The sequence below is a fragment of the Balearica regulorum genome, chromosome 11 (assembly GCF_011004875.1).
Source record: "Balearica regulorum gibbericeps isolate bBalReg1 chromosome 11, bBalReg1.pri, whole genome shotgun sequence".
Lineage (NCBI taxonomy): Eukaryota > Metazoa > Chordata > Aves > Gruiformes > Gruidae > Balearica > Balearica regulorum.
Window position 1 is genome coordinate 6532939 of NC_046194.1, and position 26699 is coordinate 6559637.

At 34.5% G+C, this 26699-nt stretch overlaps 1 protein-coding gene across 1 annotated transcript in view; it reads left to right on the forward strand.

Moving 5' to 3' along the window:
* Positions 1–26699, forward strand: part of DIAPH2 (diaphanous related formin 2) — a 245612-nt gene that overhangs the window by 169637 nt on the left and 49276 nt on the right. The window contains exon 27 of the mRNA XM_075763093.1: positions 7791–7886. Within this exon, the coding sequence (XP_075619208.1) occupies positions 7791–7886 (96 nt within the window). The remainder of the gene's footprint in view (positions 1–7790; positions 7887–26699) is intronic.

Sequence of the window (26699 nt, forward strand, 5' to 3'; positions counted from 1 at the left end):
GAACCAATACTTGGTCTGTACTTGTATAACAAAACAGGTAACTGTATTAATGAGGAAATTTATATTCAAGGTTGAACTCTAGATTATAAATGAGTTCTGAAGCTGTGTGTGGTTTATATAATAATTTATATAGTCTTAAATAATTACTGTTTTGACTGAAGTTTTCCATGGTTGCAGTAGGGCTTGGCTAGTCAGTAGATTCCAGGTAAATCCTGTGACATACCAAGGTCAACAGTAAATTTGTTCGTGCTGGAAACATCTTGGTCTACCCATTCTAAATTCTGGTAAGGTTTAATGTCTCTGTTATATTCAGATTCCATACTTGTCCAGTCCACCTGAAATTGGTTAGTCATCATGGAGAGCAATGTAGGTTTCAGGGCCACTTTGGAATTTGCATAGACAGGATTCAAAAACGTGGACAAGTGACGTCTTGACATTTGCTGTGGCGTTTGTCTACGTACACATTCTTAGCAGGAGAAGTCCTGAAATAGCATGCTTGACTTTCCAACCCTATTGAAAAAGCTAATTCACAAAAATGAAGTTTAATAAAGATACTTTGAAGGAATTTTTTTCTTCCCCCCCCCCCCCAATTTGGATGTATTGTGAGGTATCATGCCAAGAAATGAAATTCGGCAGTTTAATCTGAACTAATTCCTTCCCTTTTTTGATATTAAATGTGTGATAACAATGAACGTACGCTAATCGGGCTGTCAGGAGCTGGCCAAGAACTCTGTAAGCCATTTGCTGAAAGATAATAGATTCTCTATCATATGGGCATGCGGTTGTTTTTGCTCTAAAATAAAATGTATTTTTAAAAAGTTTTCTTTCTTGCAAACTCTGTAATAAGAAAGGATCGGCTGCAGAAGTTTTCTTCTAAAAGGTAGAAAGGCTCATATAAAGCAATTACTGTCTGATGAATATTATGTTATGTGTCACAGAGAGATTTCTTTGTTACCTATTTGACTTTGTAATTGTCATTCCAAAATGAATTTAAGATCGACATTGGCTGCTTCTGGTTCTGGCACTGAAATCTGTTATTTTTTAGGACATCAATTAGTACAATTGGCTAAAATTGTTTTAGGACTTGGAATAATTTAAATATAAATTTAAGGAGGTCACTACAAGATTAAAGAATAATAATAAAGAAAAATAAAAATCAGCAAGAATATGTAAGAAATCTCCCTTCCTTAAAATGAATTTCCAAGACTGGTTTCTTCCCTAAAATATAGAGCAGTTGTTCAAGTAGAAGCAATCTTTAAAAGAAAATTATTTTCTAATGCTGAAAGCATGGATGATTTTGTGTTGCCTTATGTATCTGCTAATCACATAAATTAAAAGTGGTTTAGTACCATAACTGAAATGTAGCCTTCAAACAGTAGTAGCACTTGATTACAGATGCATTTAATTTTTTAGGTATTATACGGTCATTTCTCATTCATTTTTTTTAGCTACACAATCTTTTCCTTCTTGCATAGAGGCAATGTCTTCCCATTTGTTCCTAAGAAATCCATGTTAAAGCCTGACTGAGTTTAGTGAAAATCATCCTTGGAAGGGGCATAAGTCCATTCAGAATGAGGCCCAGGGGGTAACGCTGATGCACTTCAATTAAGTACACTCCTGCTGAAGTAGACCTTGACAACTGTGTCATTTTCTGAAAATGAAAAAGCATGCACATTTCAAAAATTGTTTTCAATAACATGCCAATACAACAGAGCACATTTTTTTCTCATTCTGTAAGCCTGAGATCAGGTTATCATAAACAATGAGCTTAATTGGTATGTAAGGAAGGATTTGCCTTGTTTTGTAAACTGACATGAGGTACAGGTTCACTTATCAGTCATACTGTCCTAACTTGTTCTCCTTTAATTAAAAAGTAAATAAGTCATGAGATTGTATTCTAGTGCAAAATGCCGAGGAAGACTGCTTCCTGAAGATATTTATTATGCATGCAAAATGAATTTAGCAAATTAATAAAATGCAAATACATGAGCAGAATACAAAAACACACTTTCCAAAAGACACTGAAAACTGACCTTTTTAAGTGAGTATATTGTAATTAAAATTTCTAGTACTGATTATGAATAGAAAGTTTTGTTTAAAAGCTTATACAGGACACACATTAGACTTATGAAAAGTACTTAAAAGTTCAAAGCAAAACAGACTAGTGCGAGATCCAAATAGAAGTATAATTCTGAAACCATTTGGAGCAACACTCAGGTAGAGAGCATGTGTCACCTGGCATGATGTTTGACCAGACTCTTTTATTAAGGGCCCAAGTTTATGAAAATTTCCTGGGAAGCTCCTGTAAACTTCTGCCGAAATGGCCGTGCAATACTGTGCTTTTGATTAACTTACATTAGCTTACAATTAGTATATTTGTAATAATAAGAGTACAAGATGTTTTGCAAAGTACGTGTGAGTATTGCCTTTACTGGAAAATGAAAGTGCACCAATAAAATATAGGGGTATTCCTGCAGTAATCAGTGCAGACAAATAAAAGGGAAGGCAGCAAAACACTCCAGAACTAAAGCCGTGTTCCCAGGGCCTCTTGGAGCCTTAGCTGTGAATCTGAACTGAAGAATCCAAATAGACAGGAGGCGGGTCATGGTTTGGATATGTAGACTGAGCTCTGTTGTGGCTTCAGGAGAAGTTTCTGTAGTCCTAAGTTATTCAAGTAACTTAAAAAGCCTAGGCTGTTTTGTTGTTTCATTTTACCATCAATAGTTCCACCCCAGTTTTTATATTCTATTGAAGAACATTAATAGTTATTGGGAATTCTTACATTCTAATTAAAATAGCGTCCTTCCTAGTGCAAACTGAAAAAGCAGTCATCATGAAGGTCTTGAAAAAAATCTGCTAGAAGATGCTTATTCCTTCCTTTTTGATAGATGATAATATGCTGAAGGCTGAGGTAAAACTTTGTGCAATAGAGGCCACAAGAAGAAACTGAAGTTGGTCTCATCAGGTTCTTCCAATCTAAATCAGAAAGTTATGTTTCTGAATCCCTTCTCTAGTGTGTACTGAACATTTTCAGCTGCGAAAAACGTGACTGTTTTAGTGCATAGAAATACAGCTGGCATCTGGAAGCAAAGTTTAGATAAAACCTCTTCCAAATTTACTTTAAGACTTCACTTAAATCTCTTCTTTGTGTTCTGTAATGGGGGAGGGGGTGAAGGAAGTTAAAATATTTCAATACTTTAACTCAAAAAAAAATTGAGTAAAAAAGGAACTCAAATATTTTAAAAATTCTTTTAAATATAGCTTATAAGAAGTGAGCTTGGCTTCAGGGCAGTTGATGCTTGTCATCTTGAAGAAGGTTAAGGACCTGTTTTTAGGACAATTCAGTATGATTGTTTAGAGGAGAGAAACTAAAAACTCCTATGAAACTGAAATCATCAGCACCAGCCACTATCACAGAAGCAAGTTCAAGAATGCCTACTGAATGAGAGGCAACCCAACAAGTTAAATATTCCCATCTTTACATAAAGTCTATGAAAGAGCTTTGATTTTATGTACATTTGCCATTCATGGTTCAGGGTAGTCCCTAAACAGAGCACTACCACGTGTTTTCTAGTGTGATCTTTCAACAGAGCTCTTTTAATTGCAAGAATGACATTAAAAGCCTCATAGGCTACAACAGACTAAACGTATTTCAGTTTCCAATAAGAAACTTTAGCAGCAGTTATTTTAAAAAAATAAGACAAGACAGTAAAATCTGTTGTCTTGGCTCAGCTGTAGCTTTTATTGCTAATCAGGCTAGCAAAGGAATGATACTTTTACCTGTATATTTTTTGTCAACTTCAATTTTCATTTTAATGATATGAGTTATAAATAAAAAAGAACATTATTTTGCATTTAATATCCGGAAGTATGGATGTTGGGGCCTCTTTTTGAGGTTTAGATGAGATTTGTCAGGGAGTGATAAAGGAATGTAATATCGACAACAAGGATGCTAAATCTAACTTAAGGGTCGTATTTCATAAGGTGCTAGCAGTGATAGCAAAGGGAAATATTTTATCTTCATCTCCATGTTGAAATGGTTCCTTTCTCTCAGAGGAACTCTTGAAACAGAGAACATGGCTGCAGAAGCAGGTGAAGGATTGCTTTTGTTCTGTGAAAAATAAGATAAAGTAAACATTCTTTATCATTCTCAAGTGTTTGTTTTCTACCTTTATAACACAGTCCTCATGGTTAATTTAGCAGTATACAGATTATGCTAAAATAAATTACTTACCTATACTGAGGAATCTTAGTTCTACATCTATGTCAGATATAATGCAGTGCAAAAGCAGACTATTTCAAATAATTATTTTAAAAAGTGAAGACACTTCAATCCCTCTGCTATGTTCCAGAGGTAGGTTAAATGTCAGCTCCATACACTTGTTTGCGTTGGGTAAAGGACCTGATGTGCTTGATGAGATTTATCTCTGGACTGTGTTAATTGCTTGAACTGTTTTTATGCAAATTCTCATACAGTGGATACAAGCAACATAAGTCATACAGAAAAGCATCTTGATTTTTTTTTTTAACATTTCCTATCTTAAGTACGTGTCAAAGAGAGTTCCATGTAAGAAGGGTGACAATTAAAGAACTTAAATATACATACAAAGCAGAAGGGAGACTCAGTGATAACAGAACTTGTCTAAAAGCATGCTTGAAACTTTTAGTCCTTCACATATTTAGTATTAGTTTTTTAAATCTTGATTTTATGTTTTACAAAGGGATGTTTAAGGATTGTGTAACACTATTACAGTCTTTCCATCAATAGTATTGTATATGCAGAGGCACATTTACATTCATTTTATCTTTTTAGAAAATGTTTCTTTTCCTGCCTTATTTCTAAATATTTACTATTGTAAAGTTAATGTTGCAGTGCCATCTCCACATGCCATTTGCTGATGGATAAAATATAAAGAATGGCTTGAGTTTGGAACAGATTATCTATCTTTGGAAAGCTGAAGTTTAAAAATAATGATCCGGAAATAAATTACATGCCTTGTTTCTATCTGATATTTACTTCTTTGGGAAGTACTTCACATGAGAATTAAACTGCTAATTGATTGTAGAGTTTTGAAGTTAGTGTGTTACATGAAGAAACATCAAGATGGACTAGTCAGACCTGATTGTACACTTTCTAATATATTTTTGTCTTGATAAATATTCTAAACAAACTATTATTTGGAAGGATAGTTTTCCTCATTCACATAAAGGTCACATCTGCACTAGAAGACATCTGAAAATAAAAATACTTGCTCAGAAGTAAAAGCTTAGTTCATGACTACAGATACCCCAGAATTGTGTTTCTCACGCTGTAACTTACGTAGCAGCTGAAGTGCCAATAATTGGTTTCTTGCACTCTCATTCCCCATTTTATCATGTACCCTTTTTAAATATATGGCATCAATACGGGCTTGCAGATTGGTGATTTAAGTAGAGTGGATTGAAGAGATCATGTGACTTATGCTCCTGCTATTGCCTGTGCTGTATCATACAGTTTGTCTCAGAATTTTTTACTTCATCCTTAAAATCTCTAGACTTCTTTATTCCCGCAGTCTTGTTCGAGAATGTGTTCTAGAACATACTAGTATTAAAAAAGTATATAAAAATAGTATTTTAAAAAAGGCAAATCAAGGAGATAGCTGCTAATATGTCAAGTATCTCAGCAAGAACTATGGGGAAAGGCTGAGATTGCTGTTGAGTTTTATTTATGAATTTTAATAAATAAACTGCATTTTTTAATAAATGCAGTTCTTTGTCCAGTTCCCACTTAATCACCTGATGACTTTGGTTAAGATGCAGTGCTGAGATCAGACCTAGCATAAATATTACTTTGAAGAGTTAAAAATATCATCACTGTGTTCTACAGCTTCCTTAACTCATGTGTCTTTATATTGTATATTTTGATATTCCAAAAATAGAGTGTTTTTTAGCAGTTGCAGTAATTAGCAGGTAGAGTAGCACACTCAGCAAAAAAAGAAGTGGAAGGCTGCATAAACATTTATGAAGTATTGAAGAATTTTTGTCTTTTTGAATAGACTCTGCCAACTCTAATTTTTAATGAAGATCGAATGATATTGTAATTTTTCTACGCATAAAATGTTCTAGCACATTAACTAATTCTTTGTATGACTATCACATTCATTAAATGTTTCAGACCAACTTGGTGTATATTAGTTTGGACAAAGTGTATTCACAGACCTTGATTTAGAAAATAAATTTAATACAGAGCTAACAATAAATCAATGAATAAGCGTGGGTAGGATAAGGAACACAAAACAAATAATTATGTTGTATGCTTTTGACAAGATTCTGGCCTTGTATATTTGAGTGTGAATTAAGAGAAGCTAATTTACTCATTCATTTTGCAGGAGCTTTGGTTTTTTTAAGGGTTTTACATGGAATAGAATGTAATTAAAACTGGTATTTCACAGTCTTCTGCTGGTTGCCACTCTTGCTCTGCTCCCTTTCATCTTACACTAGAGAGAACTTTATCCATGTGTTGTATATTATCCATAATGGTTTAAATTATGTAGATGTATAATTTAAATTTATCAAGTAGTTACACTGATGATCATCATGTAGAAATTTGAACCAGGTACTGTTTTAGTATTGGCATGCTCTTATATCAGGTCTGGATTTAGTCTAATAAATCTAAATGTAATGGGGAACCAGGGCAGAATACCTTTTGCATTAATAAGCTGCTTTTAAACTTGAACATTTGAGAGCTTGAATGTACATTTAACCTCCTACACTTTGTGTGAGTCAGAAGTGTTTTACTGTAATGTAAATCTTTTGCATAAAGCAATTATCTTCCCACTCTGTGATGGGGAAATTTGTATTAACATGAAGTCTGAGAGATGTGAATAAAATGTCCACCTACCTGCTGAGTCTAGTCTATATTTTAGTTTTGGGTTATACCACAGACATGTGAACAGAAAAAGGAGACATTCATCAATAGTTTTGTAACATTGCGGTTCTTTGACCTCTATTTCTTCTGCTGTTGAATGCTGCTATCAACTGTTGTTAACAGACTGAAATGCAAAGGATGTTAAATATGTAAAAAGGAAGTAATCTTTCTGCTCAGCTTTCTGTAATGCACCGTAAAGTCCAGCAACTTAAAGGCTACAGGTTAGCTTGGTTATGAAAAAAGCAAGAGAAAGATTTAGCAGAAGTACAATTCAGCTTTTAGCAAATGTTATGCCACCTACTTTCACTGTGTGATTCTCCCTTCTTTGTTCTTTCCTTACCTTACCTTAAGATCATCCTTGATATACTATTACATGTGTAGCATATGGCATATGTATCCTCACATGTTGTATAAATATTTTTCAAGAATTTAATGCATCATGAGGATGGGAGGCAACATATAAAAAATTTGCACTATTGTAAATATTTAACTTTGTGCCATTCAGTTTCATCAGATTTTCCATGTGCGTTGATTAAATCAAAAAGAGATGACCTGTTTCTACTTCAGGAAAGTCTTAATAGAATTTAACAATGAAACAGCAGTCATTCACCAGCAGCTGTCTATCTGCATGCTGAACCTGTCATCAATAATGCACGAGATAACATCTCTAAGTTGAAAGAACAGTAGGATTGGCATCAATTTTGCTTAATAGAGCATCATACGCAAACTAGACAGTGATACCTGAAGCACTGACAGCATCCATTACATTAAAATGTGTACGTCTCTTATTTGGAAGCGTTGTGTAAACTTGACAACACTTTTTTGTTTCTAAAGTCTGATTTCAGTTGCACTGAGTTTAATATTATTTTTCTCCTATTCTCAGAGGGTGATGAGACAGGAGTGATGGATAGTCTGCTTGAGGCCTTGCAGTCAGGAGCAGCATTCAGAGATCGCAGGAAACGAACACCAAGAGGACAAGGTAGGATGCTTTCTAAAAATTTTTAGTTATAAACTGAATGGGCAGAAGTAGTTTGGCAAAGATTTACCAACAGTTTTCACTGAAAACCCTTGAGCTGCTGTTGGTCATTGAGCTACTGTGAAAACTCAGCATGCTCTTTGTGATCACAGATTTTTAACTTGATAGCTCTATCTTCAGATGACTATGTGCTCTAAGATATAATAAGGGTTCCTGTTGTGTTTGAAATAGCATTTAAACGTTGCTGTGCAAAGTATGTTTGTCTTAATTTGTAAAACCATAAGTATAATTAATTTATTGTAGGTGGTGCTGCGAAAAATATTAGCTTCTTACACCAATAAGAGTTTGGGCATATAGCTGATAGTCTTTTTCAAGCACTGGTCTTAGATATGTTCTGGTTTGGTTGGAAGTTGTAGTGTGTGTACTCATAAAAGTCAAATTACAATAAAGTAGCTTCACTTTCTTGAGGGCAACAATAATATTGTCCTGAATTTAGTCTGGTTTACTGGCTTAGTCTGAGAAATTATTGTTTCCTGCAAAGTTGGTTTTGAGAAAATTTGAGACACTGCAGTGGTTCCTCTATTGACTTCTCTGCTCATGATATGCCAGTTGCATACAGTTTGTGAAATGCATTTACTTTTCATCAAAGCTCATGGTAGTGTACTGTATTTTGCAATTTTTCATTTAAAACATGCCTTAGACTAAAAAATATAGTTTTAACAATTTACAGCTGAAAAATTACAGTTATTTGGCATAAAATCAAAAGCTCATGTTAGATATGTGCTGCTAAAGATTTGGCAAAATGGAGTCCTGTTATTTTATAAATATGCCATTTTTATCTACCTAATCCTCAATGAGCTAGGGTTAGATGATTTTTATTTATTATTTTTTTTGAGGAACAGAAAAGTAAAGGCAAATTCTACTATCCTCTTTCATCTACCTAGCAAAGATGGTATGTAATTATTTTTAATTTGCCATATGTCTGATCTTGTGGAAAAAATAAAAATAAGTTACATAATTTGTTCATGCTAAAAAATTAATTCTGCTACAGTTCCAGTGTCATTCTTAATTCAGAGCTTGTTTCTGCTCTCAGATCAGAACTGAAAGAACTCCTCGATCAAAATATGGGTTTTTTTCATATCTTGAGAAATATCAATGGGAGAGATGGGGTCTCTGTGTGGCTTGAGGAGAGATTTGTCACCCAGTGGTGACAAAGAAAAGCTTCCCAGGGACGAGAGGAGATTGCGCAAAACCTGCTGCAGCTGAGAAAGCCAATGAGATGACTGAACCCAGATCCAAAAACAGTGACTCCTCTGCAACAAGAGGGGGCAGAGCTGATTAAAAATACCTTTTATTTCTGTTCTGTTTCTTATAGAAACTTTGACTTTGGCGTGTTTGAAATTTCGTTATGTCAGTTGATGTTCTAGTGTGGTCTGGCTTGTAGATTTAAGGAGTTGATTGACTTTGGGGGACTTACTGTGAGGAAAGGTCTAGGTGATCTGTTTCTAAGCTCTGGTCAACTGTAAGTCTTCTCATGAGTGGGTAAGACCATTATGTAAAGTTTTCAGGAGGCAGCTAAAAGTTTAGACAAGAGGCAATACATGTTTGTCCCAGTCAAATACCTGATTTAAACTATTATGTAAATTTTCTCATGTGATTTAGGAATGTACATGACATCTAGTCAGTAACTTGTCTACAAACCACAAGACACTTAAAAATATGGCTATGACATGTCTAAGCAGTGACCTATAGCATTAAAAAAGCAGGGACCATGTTTGCAAACTTCCATGTATCACCTTAAAAAATGGAAGGGACAATGACAGTTTTCTTGTTGGTACCATCAATAGACTCTGCATGTTCTGGAGAGTTTTATCCAGGGCCATTTTAGTAAACAGTTAACTCCATGCCTCCTATGGTTCAGTGGAAGGAAAAAAAGTAAAAACAAACAAACAAAAGCTATGGAAAGAAGGGTTTGGGGGATTTCTGGGCTTGATGGATCGTTTGGTTGTGATTGTCTAGCATATAGCAAAGGGTATAGTACTGTCTATTGATGGTACACAATGGAGGAGTTTTCTGTACGTTGTTGGTAACTTGGTGCACTGTCTCTGTAATCAGCATGTATTCTTACCAAACAGAAAAAAAAAAAGATAGGTTCTGCTATTTCAAAAGTTAGGCTTGTACAGCAAAGTTTTGAGCTTGAACTTGTCTTGGTAGCTGTCATGGTCTGAGAAGAAAAAAATGTTTTCTGCCTGTTTGGACACAGATTTCATTTTTGTGTGTCATTTGTGGCTGGTGGTTTAAATCCAGTGAGGAGAAAAAATGACTTTTGCTTGCTTACTTTTTGCAGTTTTATTAATAACTGGGAAACGGGTAGCCCCTACAGAAAGCCTAAACCCAAAACAAACTAAAAAAAAAAAAATCATAAACAAGAAAATGCCCTACCAAAAATGCTCAGCAATACCATAAGTTCACTTGTGTACATTTTCATATGTGTTCTAGATCTGTCTTGTTGCAAACTTGCTTATTCTATTTGCATCTTCTCAGGCTGAAAATGAAAACTATAGCAGGTTACAACCAGTAGACCATGAAAATTTGGCTTTTGTTGTATTTTCTTCTAGTGGTTTCACTGGGTAGATTTAACTCAAAGGAGCAAACCGTGTAGTATGTGTGCCACTATTAGTGGCATTCTTGATCAGTTTGGCTCAAAAGAAAAAAAACCCTCAACTTTCCTAAAGGAAAACCTCTGCAATGGCATGAGTTGAGTGCTGGCTTTAGGTGAGTGAGTAGGTTGGACCTAGGAAGGATCATTTCATTTGGATAACCGAGCTCCAATTACTATAGGCCTACAACTACCCTAGAAGAGTGTCGTTCTACCAAAGACACCTGCTCAATTACCCCTTTTTACAGAGGTCGCTGGTGTACGTTGTAGCATATGTTTGTGCTATACGTGGTCGTGTCTTTAAAATATTTAAAGAGTAAGAGACTGACTGTGTAAAAGGTGGAGACAGGACAGGAATGGTGCACCCCTACGCAGAGGGGACTGCTCAATATTGCAGTTTTTATACTGGGCAAAAAAAATTTGGTGAAATATACAGACAGGTTTGGAAAAGTAAACCTCATTTAAAATATGTTTAATTGCATTGGTTTTGTTTGTTTGCTAAGCCTGTAAATGAAAAGCTACACTTTAATGGGTTGCATTATAACTGTAGACTTTTTCAGTAAAAATTTTTGTTATCAGGTCATGGAAGTAATAATAAAAAATTCCTGTCTTCCCTAGTTTTTCATTTCATTGTACTCTTATGTATTTTTTTTGTTATGTATACTTTTCAATGTGAAAAACTTTCCGTGTGGTTTCTCTCTCCTAAACTTATTACTGTATCTTTATTGTTTCTATCTACTGGATTTTAAGTATAGAGATTGTCTGTTCAGTAGACTGCTTTGCCTATAGAGGCAATAAAATAATAATTAGAAATCAGTTTCTAAAAATGTTGCTGCTTCTTCCAAAAATACATTTGCTTTTTGCAAGTTTGCTAATACTGGAATGAGAGTATAATAAAGAACGGTATTAGGTGGCATTCATCACAGGGTACCGGTTTAAAATGTGTGTCCAGCACTGCTGTTGCACCAATTATCCCTGACCTTTTTGTCTGGCCTTGGGGGATGATATTATTAAAGAAGACTGATTCAGGAATATTTTCTCTCTAATATTAGTTTAAGCAAATTTCTGCACAGAGCTAACTATTCTGTTAGGGTTCCTTCTGTTAAGCTGCTAAATTTTTTGCCATGGAATTTAAGTTTAATTTTTTCAGAAATGTTAATAACTAGTGCCCTCACCTATATATCCAAACTATTGTAACTGCAGTGATAATATGTGCTATTATTTCCATAGTCTTTCACTACCAGGAAAGCATAGCTATAAGGAACATACATGCAGGTTTTTTCTGCTTTAGATTTCAGTGTAAAATATATTTATCAAGTATTTAATGTGGTTTGTTAGTTCACATGTTTTGGGTTATTTTTTAATCCATGCATCAACATCAACTCAGTACAGTGAAATGCATAGTAGGCACAATTTAGGAACTGGTGAATTTGATGTTACTGAGAGTAGCCACACTGTTGTTACTATTGCCATATTAGTAGTGCACCTTGAGAGTGAAAGAGAAAGAATGAAGCTCCCTTGTTCTGTTTCAATGTCTAATTTGAATTTTTTATGTAAGCCATCTGAAGTGCTGCCACTGCTTTTTTAACTTCTGTAAGATAAAAAGGAGTTGAGGCTGTGGAATATTACTGTTTTAATGATTTTTGATTTTCAGATGGCGTTCAGACACTTCCTTTAATTTAAATTATGTTTTTTTAAAAAATAAAAAGGTGCATATTTTACATCGAAGTTCATCAAAATTCTAATAAAAAGGTTACAGTTTTAGGGATTTTGTGTCTTCTGCTTTAAGACATAGCTATGCTTAAAATTTAAGGCTGACTTCTGTGTTTACCTTTGCATTGATTATATTGAATAGATTCTTGAGAGTTAGGTTTCTGGGTGCGCCATCCCTATTTACCTTAAACACATTCAAATAAAAATCTTCAGACAAAGCATATCTGCTTTACTGAAAGCATTGTGAATCATTTTATATGTGGCAGTTTTGTAAATAAACAAATAAACGGATTGTTGCCATGCTTACATCTGTCTGTGAATTGATGAGAAGAGTTATCAGTGTTAAAATAGAAAAATGTGGTAGGTGCACTTTTAACAGATCATGATTTGTGCTCAGCTAAAATGGTGTTTGAGTAGCCTTGTTTGCTGTCTTTCAGTTGAATAATGTGTCATCGTCTTTATCATTAAGTATCTGTTATGAAGTTAGAAATATCCATAATGGACTATAAAAATGCCAGTCTCAAGTTTAAAAAACACCAGTATATATATTAAACATATTTGGTCATCTTTTTAGCATCCTGTGGTAAAGAATGAATATTCTTATTGTTATGTTTAGCTAGCATCTCTTAATTTTTTGTTATTTTACTTTGAAAAGCTGAGTATTTAAAAGTACGTTTGCTACCTCAATTATGTAATGGAGGTTTTTTGCTTAGAGTCAGGAATTGTGGACTAGTGAGACTTACACATATGATCTAAGTGCTTCAGAATGATCACAACTATAATAGCAAGAGCTAAACAAAGATCAGCAATAATAAATTTACTGGTTTCACCATCAAGGCATTATTGTGAGATTTAAGTTTACTTTTATTTCTAAATATAAATATGGGTTGTATAAGGAAAATCTATTTATAGTACCATTCAAATTGAGTCTTAGCAAATTACTTTAGTCCAGGGAGCTCCATAAACAGTCCCAAAGCTATTTAAAAATAGGTATTTGTGGTGTAATCTGTTTTTACTGTGTATGCATTTTGGCTTATGATTTTTGTAATTAAAGGAGTAATATTAGATAATATATTATTCTGGTGGCTTAGCATGAAAGCAACAGCTGCAGTATGCAGAGGTTTTACTTGGCATTTCAGAGGAATTCAACTTACAAGCTGGGTGAAGGAGAGCTGGTGAAAAAGGGAGGGGAAATGGTACTAACGCAGACTTGAACCTCCAGCCTGCTTAGACTGGATTCTCCAGGTTTTTAGATGGACAACAGCCTTCAGCATGCAGGGAATGAAGAGGCTCTGAAATCACCTCGTGACCAATAAGTATATGGGCACAAAGACAAAAATTCAAGAATTGTATATGTTTGAATAATTGTTTTCATCTGTGTTACTGTGTTAATTACCCTTCTGTGGAGCAAGAGTTGAAGATTGATTAGTTGTCTTTCAAACTGATTCTCTGATCTTGGTATGCATGAGATTGTTCACGTGTTGACATAGAGTAACATACTTATGAATGTTTGGTAAACTAGACAGATGTAGAGAAGTGGTATTGTGAACTCTAGACTTTGAATCTATTGCTGCTGCTTTGTCTAATTCTAAGCTGTTCCTTGCCATTTTAGTAATTTTTTTCTCAGACAAGAATTTTACTTGAATAAATGAAAATGCGCCATGAAATGGCAATAGCATATACACACTCTGAAAAATGTCCTTCAAAAAGATGGTGCTATATAATCGTTACCAACTACTACGGAGTTTGTCATTCATCTAAAGCATTTAATAACTTACACAGGCGAAGGAGAGTTGTGTGCCCCTTGCTTTTATGTAAGTGCTTCAAATTGCATTTCAGCATAGTATGAAAAGTATTCTCTGTAAATTCTTCTGGAAAAGCATTATGTAAAATTTTACACTGAAAGTATCAGAAGATTTTCCAAATTTTAGCATTTTAAAAAATCAACGTTGTTACTTTATTCATCAAATTGTCCTAAGATCCCAAAATATAAAGTCTAACTTTTTGTGACTTAAGACATAGCAGAGTGCCTGTTTCCTTTTGAAGTAAAAACACATTGCCCATTAACGATGATGACAACTACAGGAACGTACTGAGGATTATTCTGCAGCCTCATGACAGTTCTAAGTTGCATCATATAACATATGAGCGTATGCCAGCCCGTTGCAGTTGCTTCAGACAGTGAAACTGACTGTTAAATTTATTTCTTTAAAGTTGTTTTTATCTATTTCATCACAGGACTCTGCAGGTACCCAGAACAGCTATAGAGTTCATACAGAGTGTATATTATGGAGTTTCTTTTTCTGAGAGTTGACTTGGCACAGTTGCTTCTGAAGCTCTTAAAAGCCTTTGGAATTCCAAAAGCCTTTTTGAATGTCCTACGTTGTGAAATAGATTTTTAGAACTAAAACAAATCTTTTCTGAGAACCAGAGAATTGTTCATAGTATCCAGCCTCTCAAAAAGAGTAATCCCAGAAGGAGGCTGCCAAGTTCACATGGTAGAATTTTGTATGAGTTGGAAGTCACCCACAGTTCTGAATTTTACTTTTTTTTAATTCACACTGAATCTGAAAACTGTTCTGTTTTAATGAGGTATGTCTTGCTAGATGTTAAGGCCTGCATTTCTAGAGATGGATAGCTGAGTTTTGGCTACATCTGTATGCAGTAGCTGCAGTTAGAGAAACTACTTTTGCACACAGAGAAAGGATATTCATGCATTCATTTACCAACTACATGAGTAGTAATGAATGATATGCAAGGCTAGCTTAATTTGCATTTGGACATTTGAATTTTCTTTGTCAGCGCTGATGCTGTTATCATGCAATTATTGTGAAACACTTCTATTCGGAAAAATTTTCTACCACAGTACTGTTTACTGAGGTAATGCACATTGACTTTAATATTTTAATATATATACATAATGAATGTAAAAGAAAGGAAAGAGATGAAAGTCGCTGTTGCAGAGTATGACTTGGTAGCAGATTAATTTAACTGACATTAGGTCAAAATGGTTATTTTGCAGATAGGGAAGCTTTCTGTTTCATCCTGTTGTAGGCATGTAGTGTAGAATTGACAGTCCTCTAGCCTCAGCATGGAGAGACTGTCCCAGGTTTTTTACTAGTGGTTGTCATCTTAACTGTAACAACTTAATTAGTTTACTTTCTGCAAAGACAATATTCATCCTATTGGTTATGACGTAAAAGAACAAATAAAGGAAAATTCTAATTTTCTTGTTGCATTATCAGGAGAAAATAAGATTCTCTGCTCAGCATGCCCAAACTAATAGTGTTTTGTTACAAAGTATTGATAGCATCTTAGTGGTAGGCACATATTAGTAGTTAGGCAGTTACATCATTATACGAGAAGCCAGATTCTCAGTTACTGCATATTGCGTTAACCCTTTTTACTTTACTGATGTTTCTAGTTTAATAATCTGTGACAGGTTAAATTAAGGATCTAAGCCACGGTGTGCAACGACAGAGGGACGGGTAGAGACCAGCAGTCCCTGTTGGAGAAAGAGATTAAAAAGAGGTTAAAAAGATTTCTAAAAATGACAGAAAAGCTCTGCCAAGAGAAAGGAGTAGGAGGACAATACATATGGACCTGACAATGTAACCCACCAACTTTACTTTTTTTTTTTTAACACACTTCTCTATTTACATTTTAAGTGCCTAATTGTCAAGGAAAAAAAAAAAAGGTGACTTGAAAATACTGTACCATCTTTGTCTTTACCAGTTTCTCCAGCAAGTTGTTCATACATTTTTACAATACTTTATCTGAAGTACTTTTGCCCTGAAACCATAGTCTTTTATTTTTCAATTACAATGCCTTCTCAATGTTTTAAACTTTGTAGCTCGGAAGGTTTGTTAATAGCAGTCTAATGGATTCCTGCCCCACACCCCTGTATTTTAGTCTGAAGTCAAATAAGTGATGGGTTTAAAAGAGGTATTGGTGATATTATTCTGTATTCATCGTGTTGTCTTTATCTGAAAATCTGAAAGCTCTTTACAGAAGTGGGCACCACTCCCTCTTCTATCATTTAACAGATGAGTAAACAAATGCCATATTTCTGCAGTCTTTCAAAGCTAGCATACTCTAGCAGTGGTACTGAAAGAGCAGTCTTGCTCTGGCAGCTCTTTTTTTTTTTTCTTTTTTTTTTTAAGCTTGTAATAAATTCAATGATTCAGTTTCACTTTGTGGCTAGTCCACGCTTTTATTTGAGTCTCTAGAGGGTCTGTTCTTCATGCAACAAACTGTACATAAATCCAGAGTCTATTGCAGGCAGAAGTAGACTGAACAGCCAGCCGGCCTGAAGCTAGCCAACTACCAGTCAGTTTTTTAAATGTTCTTTAGATTTGGCTAAGGCAGTGCTGATCCCAGCCCAGTGAAGATCTTTGGGGGCTCTGAATCACTGCACTAATGCAACTATGTTGGCTTTTGAGTAACCTGCAGTGTAGCAAAAGCAAGTTTATCTCTCTGCAAAAGACCCAATAGGCGTTTCTTTCATTTTCTTTATAATAATTGAAGGAGTAAAAATAACCACCTTGTATATCTATCAAGAAAATAATTAAAAAGCATTAAGTATGAGGAAATGGCCTCAAGTTGTGCCAGGGGAAGTTTAGATTGGATATTAGGAAAAATTTCTTCACCAAAAGGGTTGTCAATCATTGGGAACAGTCTGCCCAGGGAAGCGGTGGAGTCACCATCCCTGGAGGTATTTAAAAGACGTGCATAGATGTGGTGTTTAGGGACATGGTTTAGTGGTGGATTTGGCAGTGCTAGCTTAACGGTTGGACTTGATGATCTTAAGGGTCTTTTCCGACCTAAATGATTCTATAATTCTGTTCTATGACAGACTTTTTAGTTGGGAACAAACGTTTTAGTTGGGCCTTTTGTGCTAGAAAAGGGGTAATGGTTTTAAACTAAAAGAGGGTAGATTCAGACTAGATGTAAGGAAGAAATTTTTGACAATGAGAGTGGTGAAACACTGGAACACGTTTCCCAGAGAGGTGGTAGATGGCCCATCCCTGGAAACATTCAAGGTCAGGTTGGACAGGGCTCTGAGCAACCTGATCTAGTTGAAGATGTCCCTGCTTATTGCAGGGGGGTTGGACTAGATGACCTTCAAAGATCCTTTCCAACACAAACCATTCTACAATTCTATGAAAATACAGCATCACTTTCAATTTAGGCAAGGGTCATATGCAACTTCTAACAGTCTTAAGCATGGCATCAAAATTTGTCAGTACAGTGTTTAAAGGGGAGAAAGAAGCTTGTAAGAAATCTAAAATGTTACTCTATGTGTGTATTTATAAAATCAGGTGGAGTTACTTACTGTTCAGTTGATGGACTAATTTATATAAGGAGTTTGCTTAATCTAAACAGAGCACAAGTCCTTACTGAGGGGCAAATGTCAGGGCGAGTGACAGAAATACCTAGAACAGGCCATGTTGTGTATAACTGCAGCAATTATGAGACTTGCTGGATACTGTGCTTGTTACAGACCCTGGGCAATTGCTGCATATTGCATTCTTTTCCCCTCTGGAGCAAACCATGTTTCTGTCTCCTTATAGATGAAGTATCTTGCTCATTTCTTGCAGAGAAAGAGAAATCTTGTTTTATTTATGTTCAGCTTGTTCCTTACAAACCTTGGTGAGATTTATTGCATGGTGAGTTTGGTGATGTCTTTGTAACGGCCACCTTCAGCAGTTGCTTGAATGTCTTTCTTATCTAAGTCAGTTGAGACTAATTTGAGGATGTTAGTATTTTTCTTCTCAAAAGTTTCACCGGCAGGAAGGAAACTCACTCTTTTTTTTTCTTTCCAGTTTTTTGTTCTACATAGCATTCAGTAGGTTAGTATTTGGGAGAGCTGAGCAGTTTAGGTGTATTAGTGGGTCCCTTATAAACACTTATCTGTCAATATTTTATTCTGTTCACTGACTTTTGTAATTCTCATGTAGCTTAATTTTTACAGAAATTTACAGAATTTTTACAGATTGTTTCTAGACAAACATTAATAATTTCTGATGGAAATTATTGTACAGTATATGATACCAGTCTAGTTTCAATATTCCTATTAAGATTTTCATGCAGAAGAGAAATTTTTAATGTATTTTTGGTGTACTATAATGAATGATTAAGCTACCAAACTGGAGAATACTATTGCAAATACAAGATCAAAGAATGGAAGTCAATGATAAACAACAGAAAGTATTGTGAAACAGGAGAATTTGCCTGTGAAAAAGTAGAATAGTTTAGCTGAGGAAGCAAACTAGTCTTAATTAGAGCCATAGATAAGGCTTTATATGATCTGTGTTATTTTTTTCTATGCTTAAACTTTTGCTATTATAATGATGTTAATTAGAGGCATGCTACTGAAAAATATACTTTGACCTTATAGCTTATTACAAGTGTAAAATTTTACCAATTTGGAGGTATAGATTTTGTAATACCGGCTTGGCCTGAATTCGATTACCTCAACATAACGTGGCTGAGCTGTTACACTTGTAATATATGTAGTTCCAAAATTGCTCTCACATCCGAAAAACTATCAGTGCTAGTTAATTGTAATACATTTCTATTGCTAGATTGTTTCAGTTTGAATACTGTTACATTTTAAAGGCTGCTACAATTAGGTTGAAGTTATTTTTCAGGATGAATTAAACCAGATGTGAGGTATTTATCAGGTAGGTTAATAATAATTCTAATAGTGATATATTTTGAGTAACTCCTAGAATGATCTATATTCTGTAAAATCAAGACACCAACCTTGAAAGAGTTAATTCTGTTTAGTCCTTTTCAAAACATACTGCAGAAGATAAACTTTGATGTGATTTGTTGTGTTTGTCTCAGTAGATGATCTCTGTGTATTACACCTCTGATTTCTTTTTTGGAGGAAAAAGTGATACAGGCTGTAAGATTTTGTGAGAGTATTATAACTAGTATATCTATCAGTGTGTGCATTAGCTCATCCTCTTTTACCCTCTCATGGAAGTGTATAACATCATAATATTGTTATTTGAAAACCATATACATACTGTACAGTGTCTTCCAGATGGATGTATAAAAATAAACAAGATACTGGAGTTCTTTGTTAGATCTATATTATGTTTACTTCTCAGTTTCTCTGAGATTTCTTTATTTTTTTTCTTCCATTTACTGTTAATGCGTTAGGTAGTTCTGCTGTTGAAGAGGATTCTATTTAAATAAGTATGTCAGTATATAAAATTGTACAACAGTGTCTATATGCCTGTAACTCCTTGAATATATTACTGGAGTGGAATGTCAGCCTTTCTGCATTTTTTCCTACAAATTTAAGTTACAAAGAAACGTAGACATACCACACTGAAATAGGGAAAATGTTCAGTTATTGTGAGGATTTTTTTTTTCTTTTCATTTTAAAGTGAACAGATTTCTAAAATAAAACAATAGGGGGAAAAAAAATCTTATTGACAGCATTCCTGCAGGAGCTCATCTTCCTCAAGTGTTTACAGTGAGGGTTTTTTGGAGACCTTGGAACTACGGTGATGTCATTGGTGGCTTACGAGACAATGCCCAAGGTAAAACTTCATTTCATCACTTATCAGGGGATGTGTGAAGGCTCTTGGGCTGAAAGGTTTGTTAGGTCAGTCTATAGAAGCTGTCAGTCAGACTAAGCAGACAAGAGAATGTATTTGGGTTTTGGTTTTTTTTTTTTTTCCTCAGTAAAAGAGAGGGATAAATAATCCAACTTTAAGGGGTTACAGCATTTTCCTTTTGTAATCGAGTTCCATTGTCAAATTATGTAGTTTTAAGCTCTGGAAGAATTATGGATAAAATAGAATTGGATGGACAACACAAAAGGTCCTTATGATTTCATAGAGCATAGTTTGAATTATGTTGATTTGAAAACAACCCCAAATTTCACCGTTACTGGGGGCTGATTAAAATCTAGCAAGGTGTTGAATCAACTATTTGGAAATTAATTAATGATTTTCTTATGAAAAAAATAACAAACTATCTGATGATTCGCTCCTGAAAAAAATACTCATCACTTTTGTCAGACATTCCAAAGATGCTTCATAATTTCTTTACATGTAAAAACTGCTCATTACAATGTGGATTTGACAAAAAGCATATTTTATTTTTAAATCTTCTTTACTAGAGTGAAAACCTAAAAGAGAGATTTATTAAAAGGTTCTTTTCTTCTCCTAATGAATAACCACTCTGAAGGAAGCTAGAATTACGTTTATGGAGTCTTTTGAATATTTGTTTTCTGTTGAAATAATATAGAGTCTACTACTAAGGAATATACATTTCAGAAAAAGATGATATCTCTTCACTGAAAGCAATCATGATTTTCTTTTAACGCAGTAGCAACATATCATCTAAGTGAACAGAGTTTGAATCTATTTCTGTGTTGTGGTTAAACTTCTTAGGAAAATCTGCTAAACTGTATTGCTAAAAAATTGGAAAGTTTTTTTGTAGCAGTGAAGGGAGAGATTTTAGGGGTATATATAAGCTTTTAAAAAGCTGTTTTAGCGGTTTGCTGGAATTGCATTTCTGTTAGAGCTCTTATTGTTAGAAAAGTAGTTGAAAGGATGAAATATTCAACAACAAAGCAATCCAATGGAACATAAAACCTGTAGAGAAATTGTTCTTCATTGAATGGAGATACAGTCCAACGCCTGCAAAAATTTCTGTAATTCTGGCCACGTAAAGTATAATGGAGGATAAAATTACATCATTAGAGAGAAAAAACATGAGAACATTTTGTACTTGATTCAGTATCGATCGTCAGGTGTGGAAGACATGATGTACCACATGAGTACATGTATGGATGAGCCTATAGATAGGGAGTGATATGAATGCGTAGCTGACCTTGTTATTTGATATTAAGGACACACATTTGCAAACGTCACCTGTGTGTTTAAATATCCACTGAAACATTTACCTCTTGCCATATGGGGGTAAGATGGTATGTGTGAGAGGGAGTGCACATGCACATATGTACAGATTTGCTGGTAAAAATACCCTGAACAGCTTCAATACACTATAGTCTGATGATTTTTTGTTTGTCTTCCAGAATAGCATAAATGATGTGGGTTTTTGCTTTGCTGCCATATCACAGGAACATTTAATGTCCAGAGAGCTTTCTGAAATTGTCTGTATGATTTTTTTTGCACTGAAGCTTCACATATTATCAGATTGTTTTTGAATTATCATTGATAGTTTTCTAGATACAGGTTACATTAGATGCCATCCTTTGTAGGTTTTGTTCTCCTGCAGAACTTTGGCAAATAATGCTCACTGCTTTCCTGTGGTTGTTTCGTATTTGCTTTGTCTACAGAGCTGCAGTATTGTTTTCTTTCAGGATGAATACAAGATCTCATAAATAAAAGTAAAACTTAACATTAAACAAATTATTATAGGGCAGGGGAAATAACTAACAAAACAAAACATTGTTTCTTACTAAGCAATTGCTCTTGTTCTCTTTGAAACCTCCTAGAGCACGACATTTATTATGCGAACTTACAGGCAGTTCTCTGGCTTGTAGTCCAGTGCCTGATTTTGGAGTGCGTTCTGCCCTCCAGATGTCAGTAGTAACATCTTCAACACAGTTTTCAAATCTCTTGTGTGGCTAGAATCCCTGACTTGGAAAAATCTGTTGACATTTTCAGGAAAGCAAAGTTTAAAATCTTCAAAAGTCTCTATAACTGGAGATAAAATTTGATATTTTTTATTAAAAACAAAACAAAAAAATCTTTGTTTAGTGCCTTCAGCTCCTGAAGGTGTCATCTGGCCCACATAGTGATGAATACAGTTGTTAGCAAACCCAAGAAGATAGTTGCAACGTGACAAAAAGACTCCGGAATCTGTTCAAATTTTGATGTGTCTTGGAATTTTCCACGTTCCCAAAACACATCTCCCATGCCCTGCAGTTTCTTTACAGTTCATTTTTATTGAATAACAGAAATATCAATGTAACCTTGGATATTCAAATATGCTCATGTAGTGTGGAAAAACTTTAAAATGTCTCAGACTAAAATGCAAAGTTTTATTCCAAATTCTTTACCCACTAGCTGTCTTTCATTTATGTCTTCTTTTAGTTATGTACACTGGAGAAATTACCCTAATGCTGCCAAAAGATCAAAACATTTCAGAAAGGAAAATGATGCGAGAGGATTCTTAAAGTATCGCTAAAACATCAATCTGAGAGAAAAGTTTCTGCAGCATATTGATAATAAGGCAATGTTAGTCTGAGAATTACATATATAGAAGTGTATAAAACCTGTAGAAGTATCCGTGGATTTTAGTGGCAGCTTGTCATCTTTAAATAGGATAGCCATAACTTTAGACTGCTAAGGGATTTATTTTTTTTTAAAGTTACTCGTAAATGCACCTATTAAGGACAGTTGGTAGAGTATCTTTGGAAAATGTTGTTGGAACAGTTTGTGTTTTCTAGCCTAAAATACTTTCATAGGACTTTGGACCATCAGAATTTGAATATGACACAGCTTATTTTAACTCATAGTCGGAGCTTTCCTTAAAATGTGATTTTTTTTTTTCTTCCAAGGATTAAGGAGAAATATAGTAGAATAAATGACAAAAAGTAGAATTAGAGACAGTGCTCAGACTTCCTAAGACTTAAAACTATACAACATGTTTAGACAGGTCTTTTAAATTTAGGCTACAATACATTACCCAGTTCTTGTATATAACTTTATTGGTGTTATAAGGAGCACCATGAATCCAGATGAAGATTCTGCTTCAGTGATGTATTTTATGTTCCATTATTCTATTTATAAAATATGAAGATTTATTCCATCCTAAAACACCATTTTTGCTTGTAAGTGGAAAAAATAGTTTTATTTAAATAGAAGCAATCCAAAAACAGAAAGAAAAAGAAAAAAATTTGCAGCTCCAGCTATTAACAAGTTGCCTTTAATACAGAAGCCAGTAACACTGCAGGTCACATATGTAATTGTTTTAAGTTTATAGGAATGTTTAGAAGTAGTTGAAATCCTGAACTCAAATTATTTGATTACAAAACCAGTGACAAATAGTGACTGAATCTGAACAGAAGTTCTGTTTAAAAAAAAAAAAAAAAAAGCTAATCTTTTATCTACAAATCAAATTAACAGCTGTAAAGACTGTAATCAGAAATTGAAATACAGAGAGTGCTCTGCTTTATCGTGCTAAAAATGAGCTCAGAAATTTGGTAGTTGTATTGATGTAGGTGGTGAAGTGATGTGATCTTTAGTGATAGTAAACAGAAACTGTAGAGCTAGATACTTGAAAGACAGGTAAGTGTTGTCAAGCGAATACATCATTATCTGTTGAAGGTAAGTATGTGCATGCAAATTATGACACTTTGTACTGGAGTGACCCATACGAACTCACTTCCAGAATTATTGTGGCTGGTAGGAGAAATAAGGTCCTTGGCTTGAAAAGATTTTATTTTTCTCTGAAATGCAGAGAGAACTAGAGGCTGCATGTTCTTCCTCCTCCTTTCTGTACTCTTTCAAAAGAAACAAATGCTAATCTATAAAGAGCAGATACAGAACTCTTAAATGGGAAAAATATTCTCTCATCACATTTTTTGTTTCAAGTGCAATCCTGAAACTTTCTCTGCTTAGCCAGAAAGCAGCTCCACCGCTACTGTATTGTATTTCCTGTTCTTTTATGAGTGCCTGTTTCACAAGTCAGTAATAAAGGAAGGAGGACATTCAGAGAAGTCCAAGGCAGAGCTATATCAACTCCTCTCCTGTGGTTACCAAGCACAGAAGATTTCTGTTTCTTCTTTAACATTTCCTGCATTTGTTGTGTATACCCTAATCCAGCAAAAACACTTTATGCCACTGTAAACTGAAAGACAAATAGGTTTTTGCTTCCTAAAAATGATTTTTTTATTTTCCAAAAGTGTTTCTGCAATTCTGATTTTAAATGAGTTTTTTCACCAGATTTATCTTATAGATGTGAATATCTTTATAATGTACTTTTCTACAAGTGAAATTCCTCTTCCCCAATATTTTTTCATGAATTTAGAACTTGATATAAAGTGCAAAAAGTATGGGAGAATAAGATGTGTATAAGACTGCATAGCCTTTTGATTTCCACTTTCAACTCTAGTGAAGTAAGCTTCTCTCTTTGTATATTGTGTGTATATACATATAGGGGTTTTTTAATGTTGTCTTTTTTAGAAGGGACTTAATCTTGAAGAATTAGGATTAAAAGGTTGCATTTGCTGGTTTTTTAGTTGAATTTTTTAGGAAGAAATCTCATAATAGTTTGCTTTTACTATGAGTAATTTTTTGTATATGTAGTAAAGGGTCTGGATTTAGTCTTTTGAAAATTATTCAAGATGAATTTACTGTAATGATGGGCTAATTAGTTAAAGTTCACTGAGTTTAGCTAAACATACAGTGTTTGATTTAGAGAGATAAATCTGTGGTCTGTCAACCTTTTCAGACATAATCCTACTTTCAACATTATCTGACAGGTAGTCAGCCCGTCAGGCCTGAGGATGTGCTCTGAAGCAGCTCATCTCTTCACTCTTGACTAGTTATTTATCCTATGAAGCATAATTCACAACTGGCATATGGAAGTGGAGAGGACTAAAAGAAATGTTCGAGCTTTCCTTTCCTTCTTTCATGCAGTATGATATGGTTTGTATACGTGTCTGCCACTCACAGTCCTGTGTTTCAGGATTTCGTTTCCATGGCAAAACATACCCAAACATAGTATGTTTTGGTTAATGTAAACTATTTCTTAGGGCTAGATATTCTGAAATATGTATATTTAACTGTGATCTGTTATAAATAATACTTCACCGGAAATTTCTGTTACAAGTGTTTTTTAACATTTTTCATTTTCAGGATATTGCATAATTCCAAAAGATAATCTTAAAAATGTCTTCACAACAGAGGCATTCACAGTCTTTAGCTAAATAAGTTTTTTTTGATTCAGCTGATAATCTAAAGTGTCTGTAGATTTTATTTCTGTAGATTTTATTTTATTTGAAAGAAAAATGATGAGCTATTTCTAAAGATCTGTTGTTGCTGCAGGCATACAGAAGTATGAGTTTAAATCAATCATTTACCAAAGACTGTCTCTCTGTCAGTTGGTAGATATAAGTCATTGAAACCAGGGTACATGATCTTCAAATTCACGTGCTGATGGATGCAACATGCTCACTTGGTGTAAGTAGCTTTCTTGAGAGAGCATTAAAGTACCCGGCAGCAAGCCCTTTTTTCATTAAGCTGCTCAAGTAGTTTGATCCAGAAAGAACTTGCTCCTTGGCCATAGAAGAGAACTATGTATAAGGAGAAAAAAAACAAAAAACAAACCAAACAAAAAACCCCACCAAAAAAGGACCTGCAAATGTCATCTTTAACTATATGGAATTTTCTAACAATTCATTGTAGAAGTTTTAACATTTTAGAAGTTGGAAGGGGCACAAGGGGAGAACCATTATGGTATAAGGAAAAAATGACCTTGTCTGGTTTCTGATTTACAATTAAAATTCATTTTAAGCAAGTGAATAACCCTTCTGAACAACTTCTACAAATTCAGAGCTTATGCTTTAAATATTCGATGGATCTGTAGGCACATGAAAACTATAATAGCTTCAAAATTGCACATACCTCTTTGTTGTCTACAAATGTTTTAATACATATTTGTGTTTACTATGCACTTGGAGAAGTATATCTTTTCCCAGTGCCTGTGCCATTAATTTGCCTGTCGTCTGTTCCAGTCATGGCCAATCTTTTTACTCCGTACAGAAAAGCTTGCAATTGCATTCTCCTTGGGTTTGCTTTGTTATGGGCTAAGCAGAAGCAATGGAAGCCTTTCTATCCAAACCTCAGTCACAACAAAACACTGTTTTATACCAGAAAGATAAAAGGAAAAGTTGGTGTTTTTTTTTTTTAAATCTAACCACACTCGAAAACTCTCCAAACCAGTGGTTTTCTTTCAGCTGTAGATTATACAAATAAGTGGTAGTGTGGACCTCATCCTTCTTATATAATCTCGTTTTTGTCATAAAACAGTTAAACTACATTTTAAACTACATTTTAAACTACCATGTACATTTGTACTTTTACTGAACCTGAGAGACTGGTACTGCAGGTATTCATGTACAGATGAAGTTACTTCTTAGTTATCTGTTATATTAATTATAGTATTAAGTGTTCTTTTTTAAGTTCTGTGCTTTGATATAAGAATAGTGGATGTAAGGTCTAATCCCATTTTCAGAACTAATTTTCTGGATCAGTTTAGTTTGAACCTGATGAGGAATTGTACAGTTCTACGTTTGCATGGAGGTTTACAGTCTTTATATGCAGAAAAGTTCAAACTGCTTGGTAATAATATGTCTGTGGAGGAAAAAAGGGGCTTTTTTGAATGGCAATCACTTGATACTGCTTTTGCTTCACCTGCTGGGACTCTGTCCTACTAATCTTGGT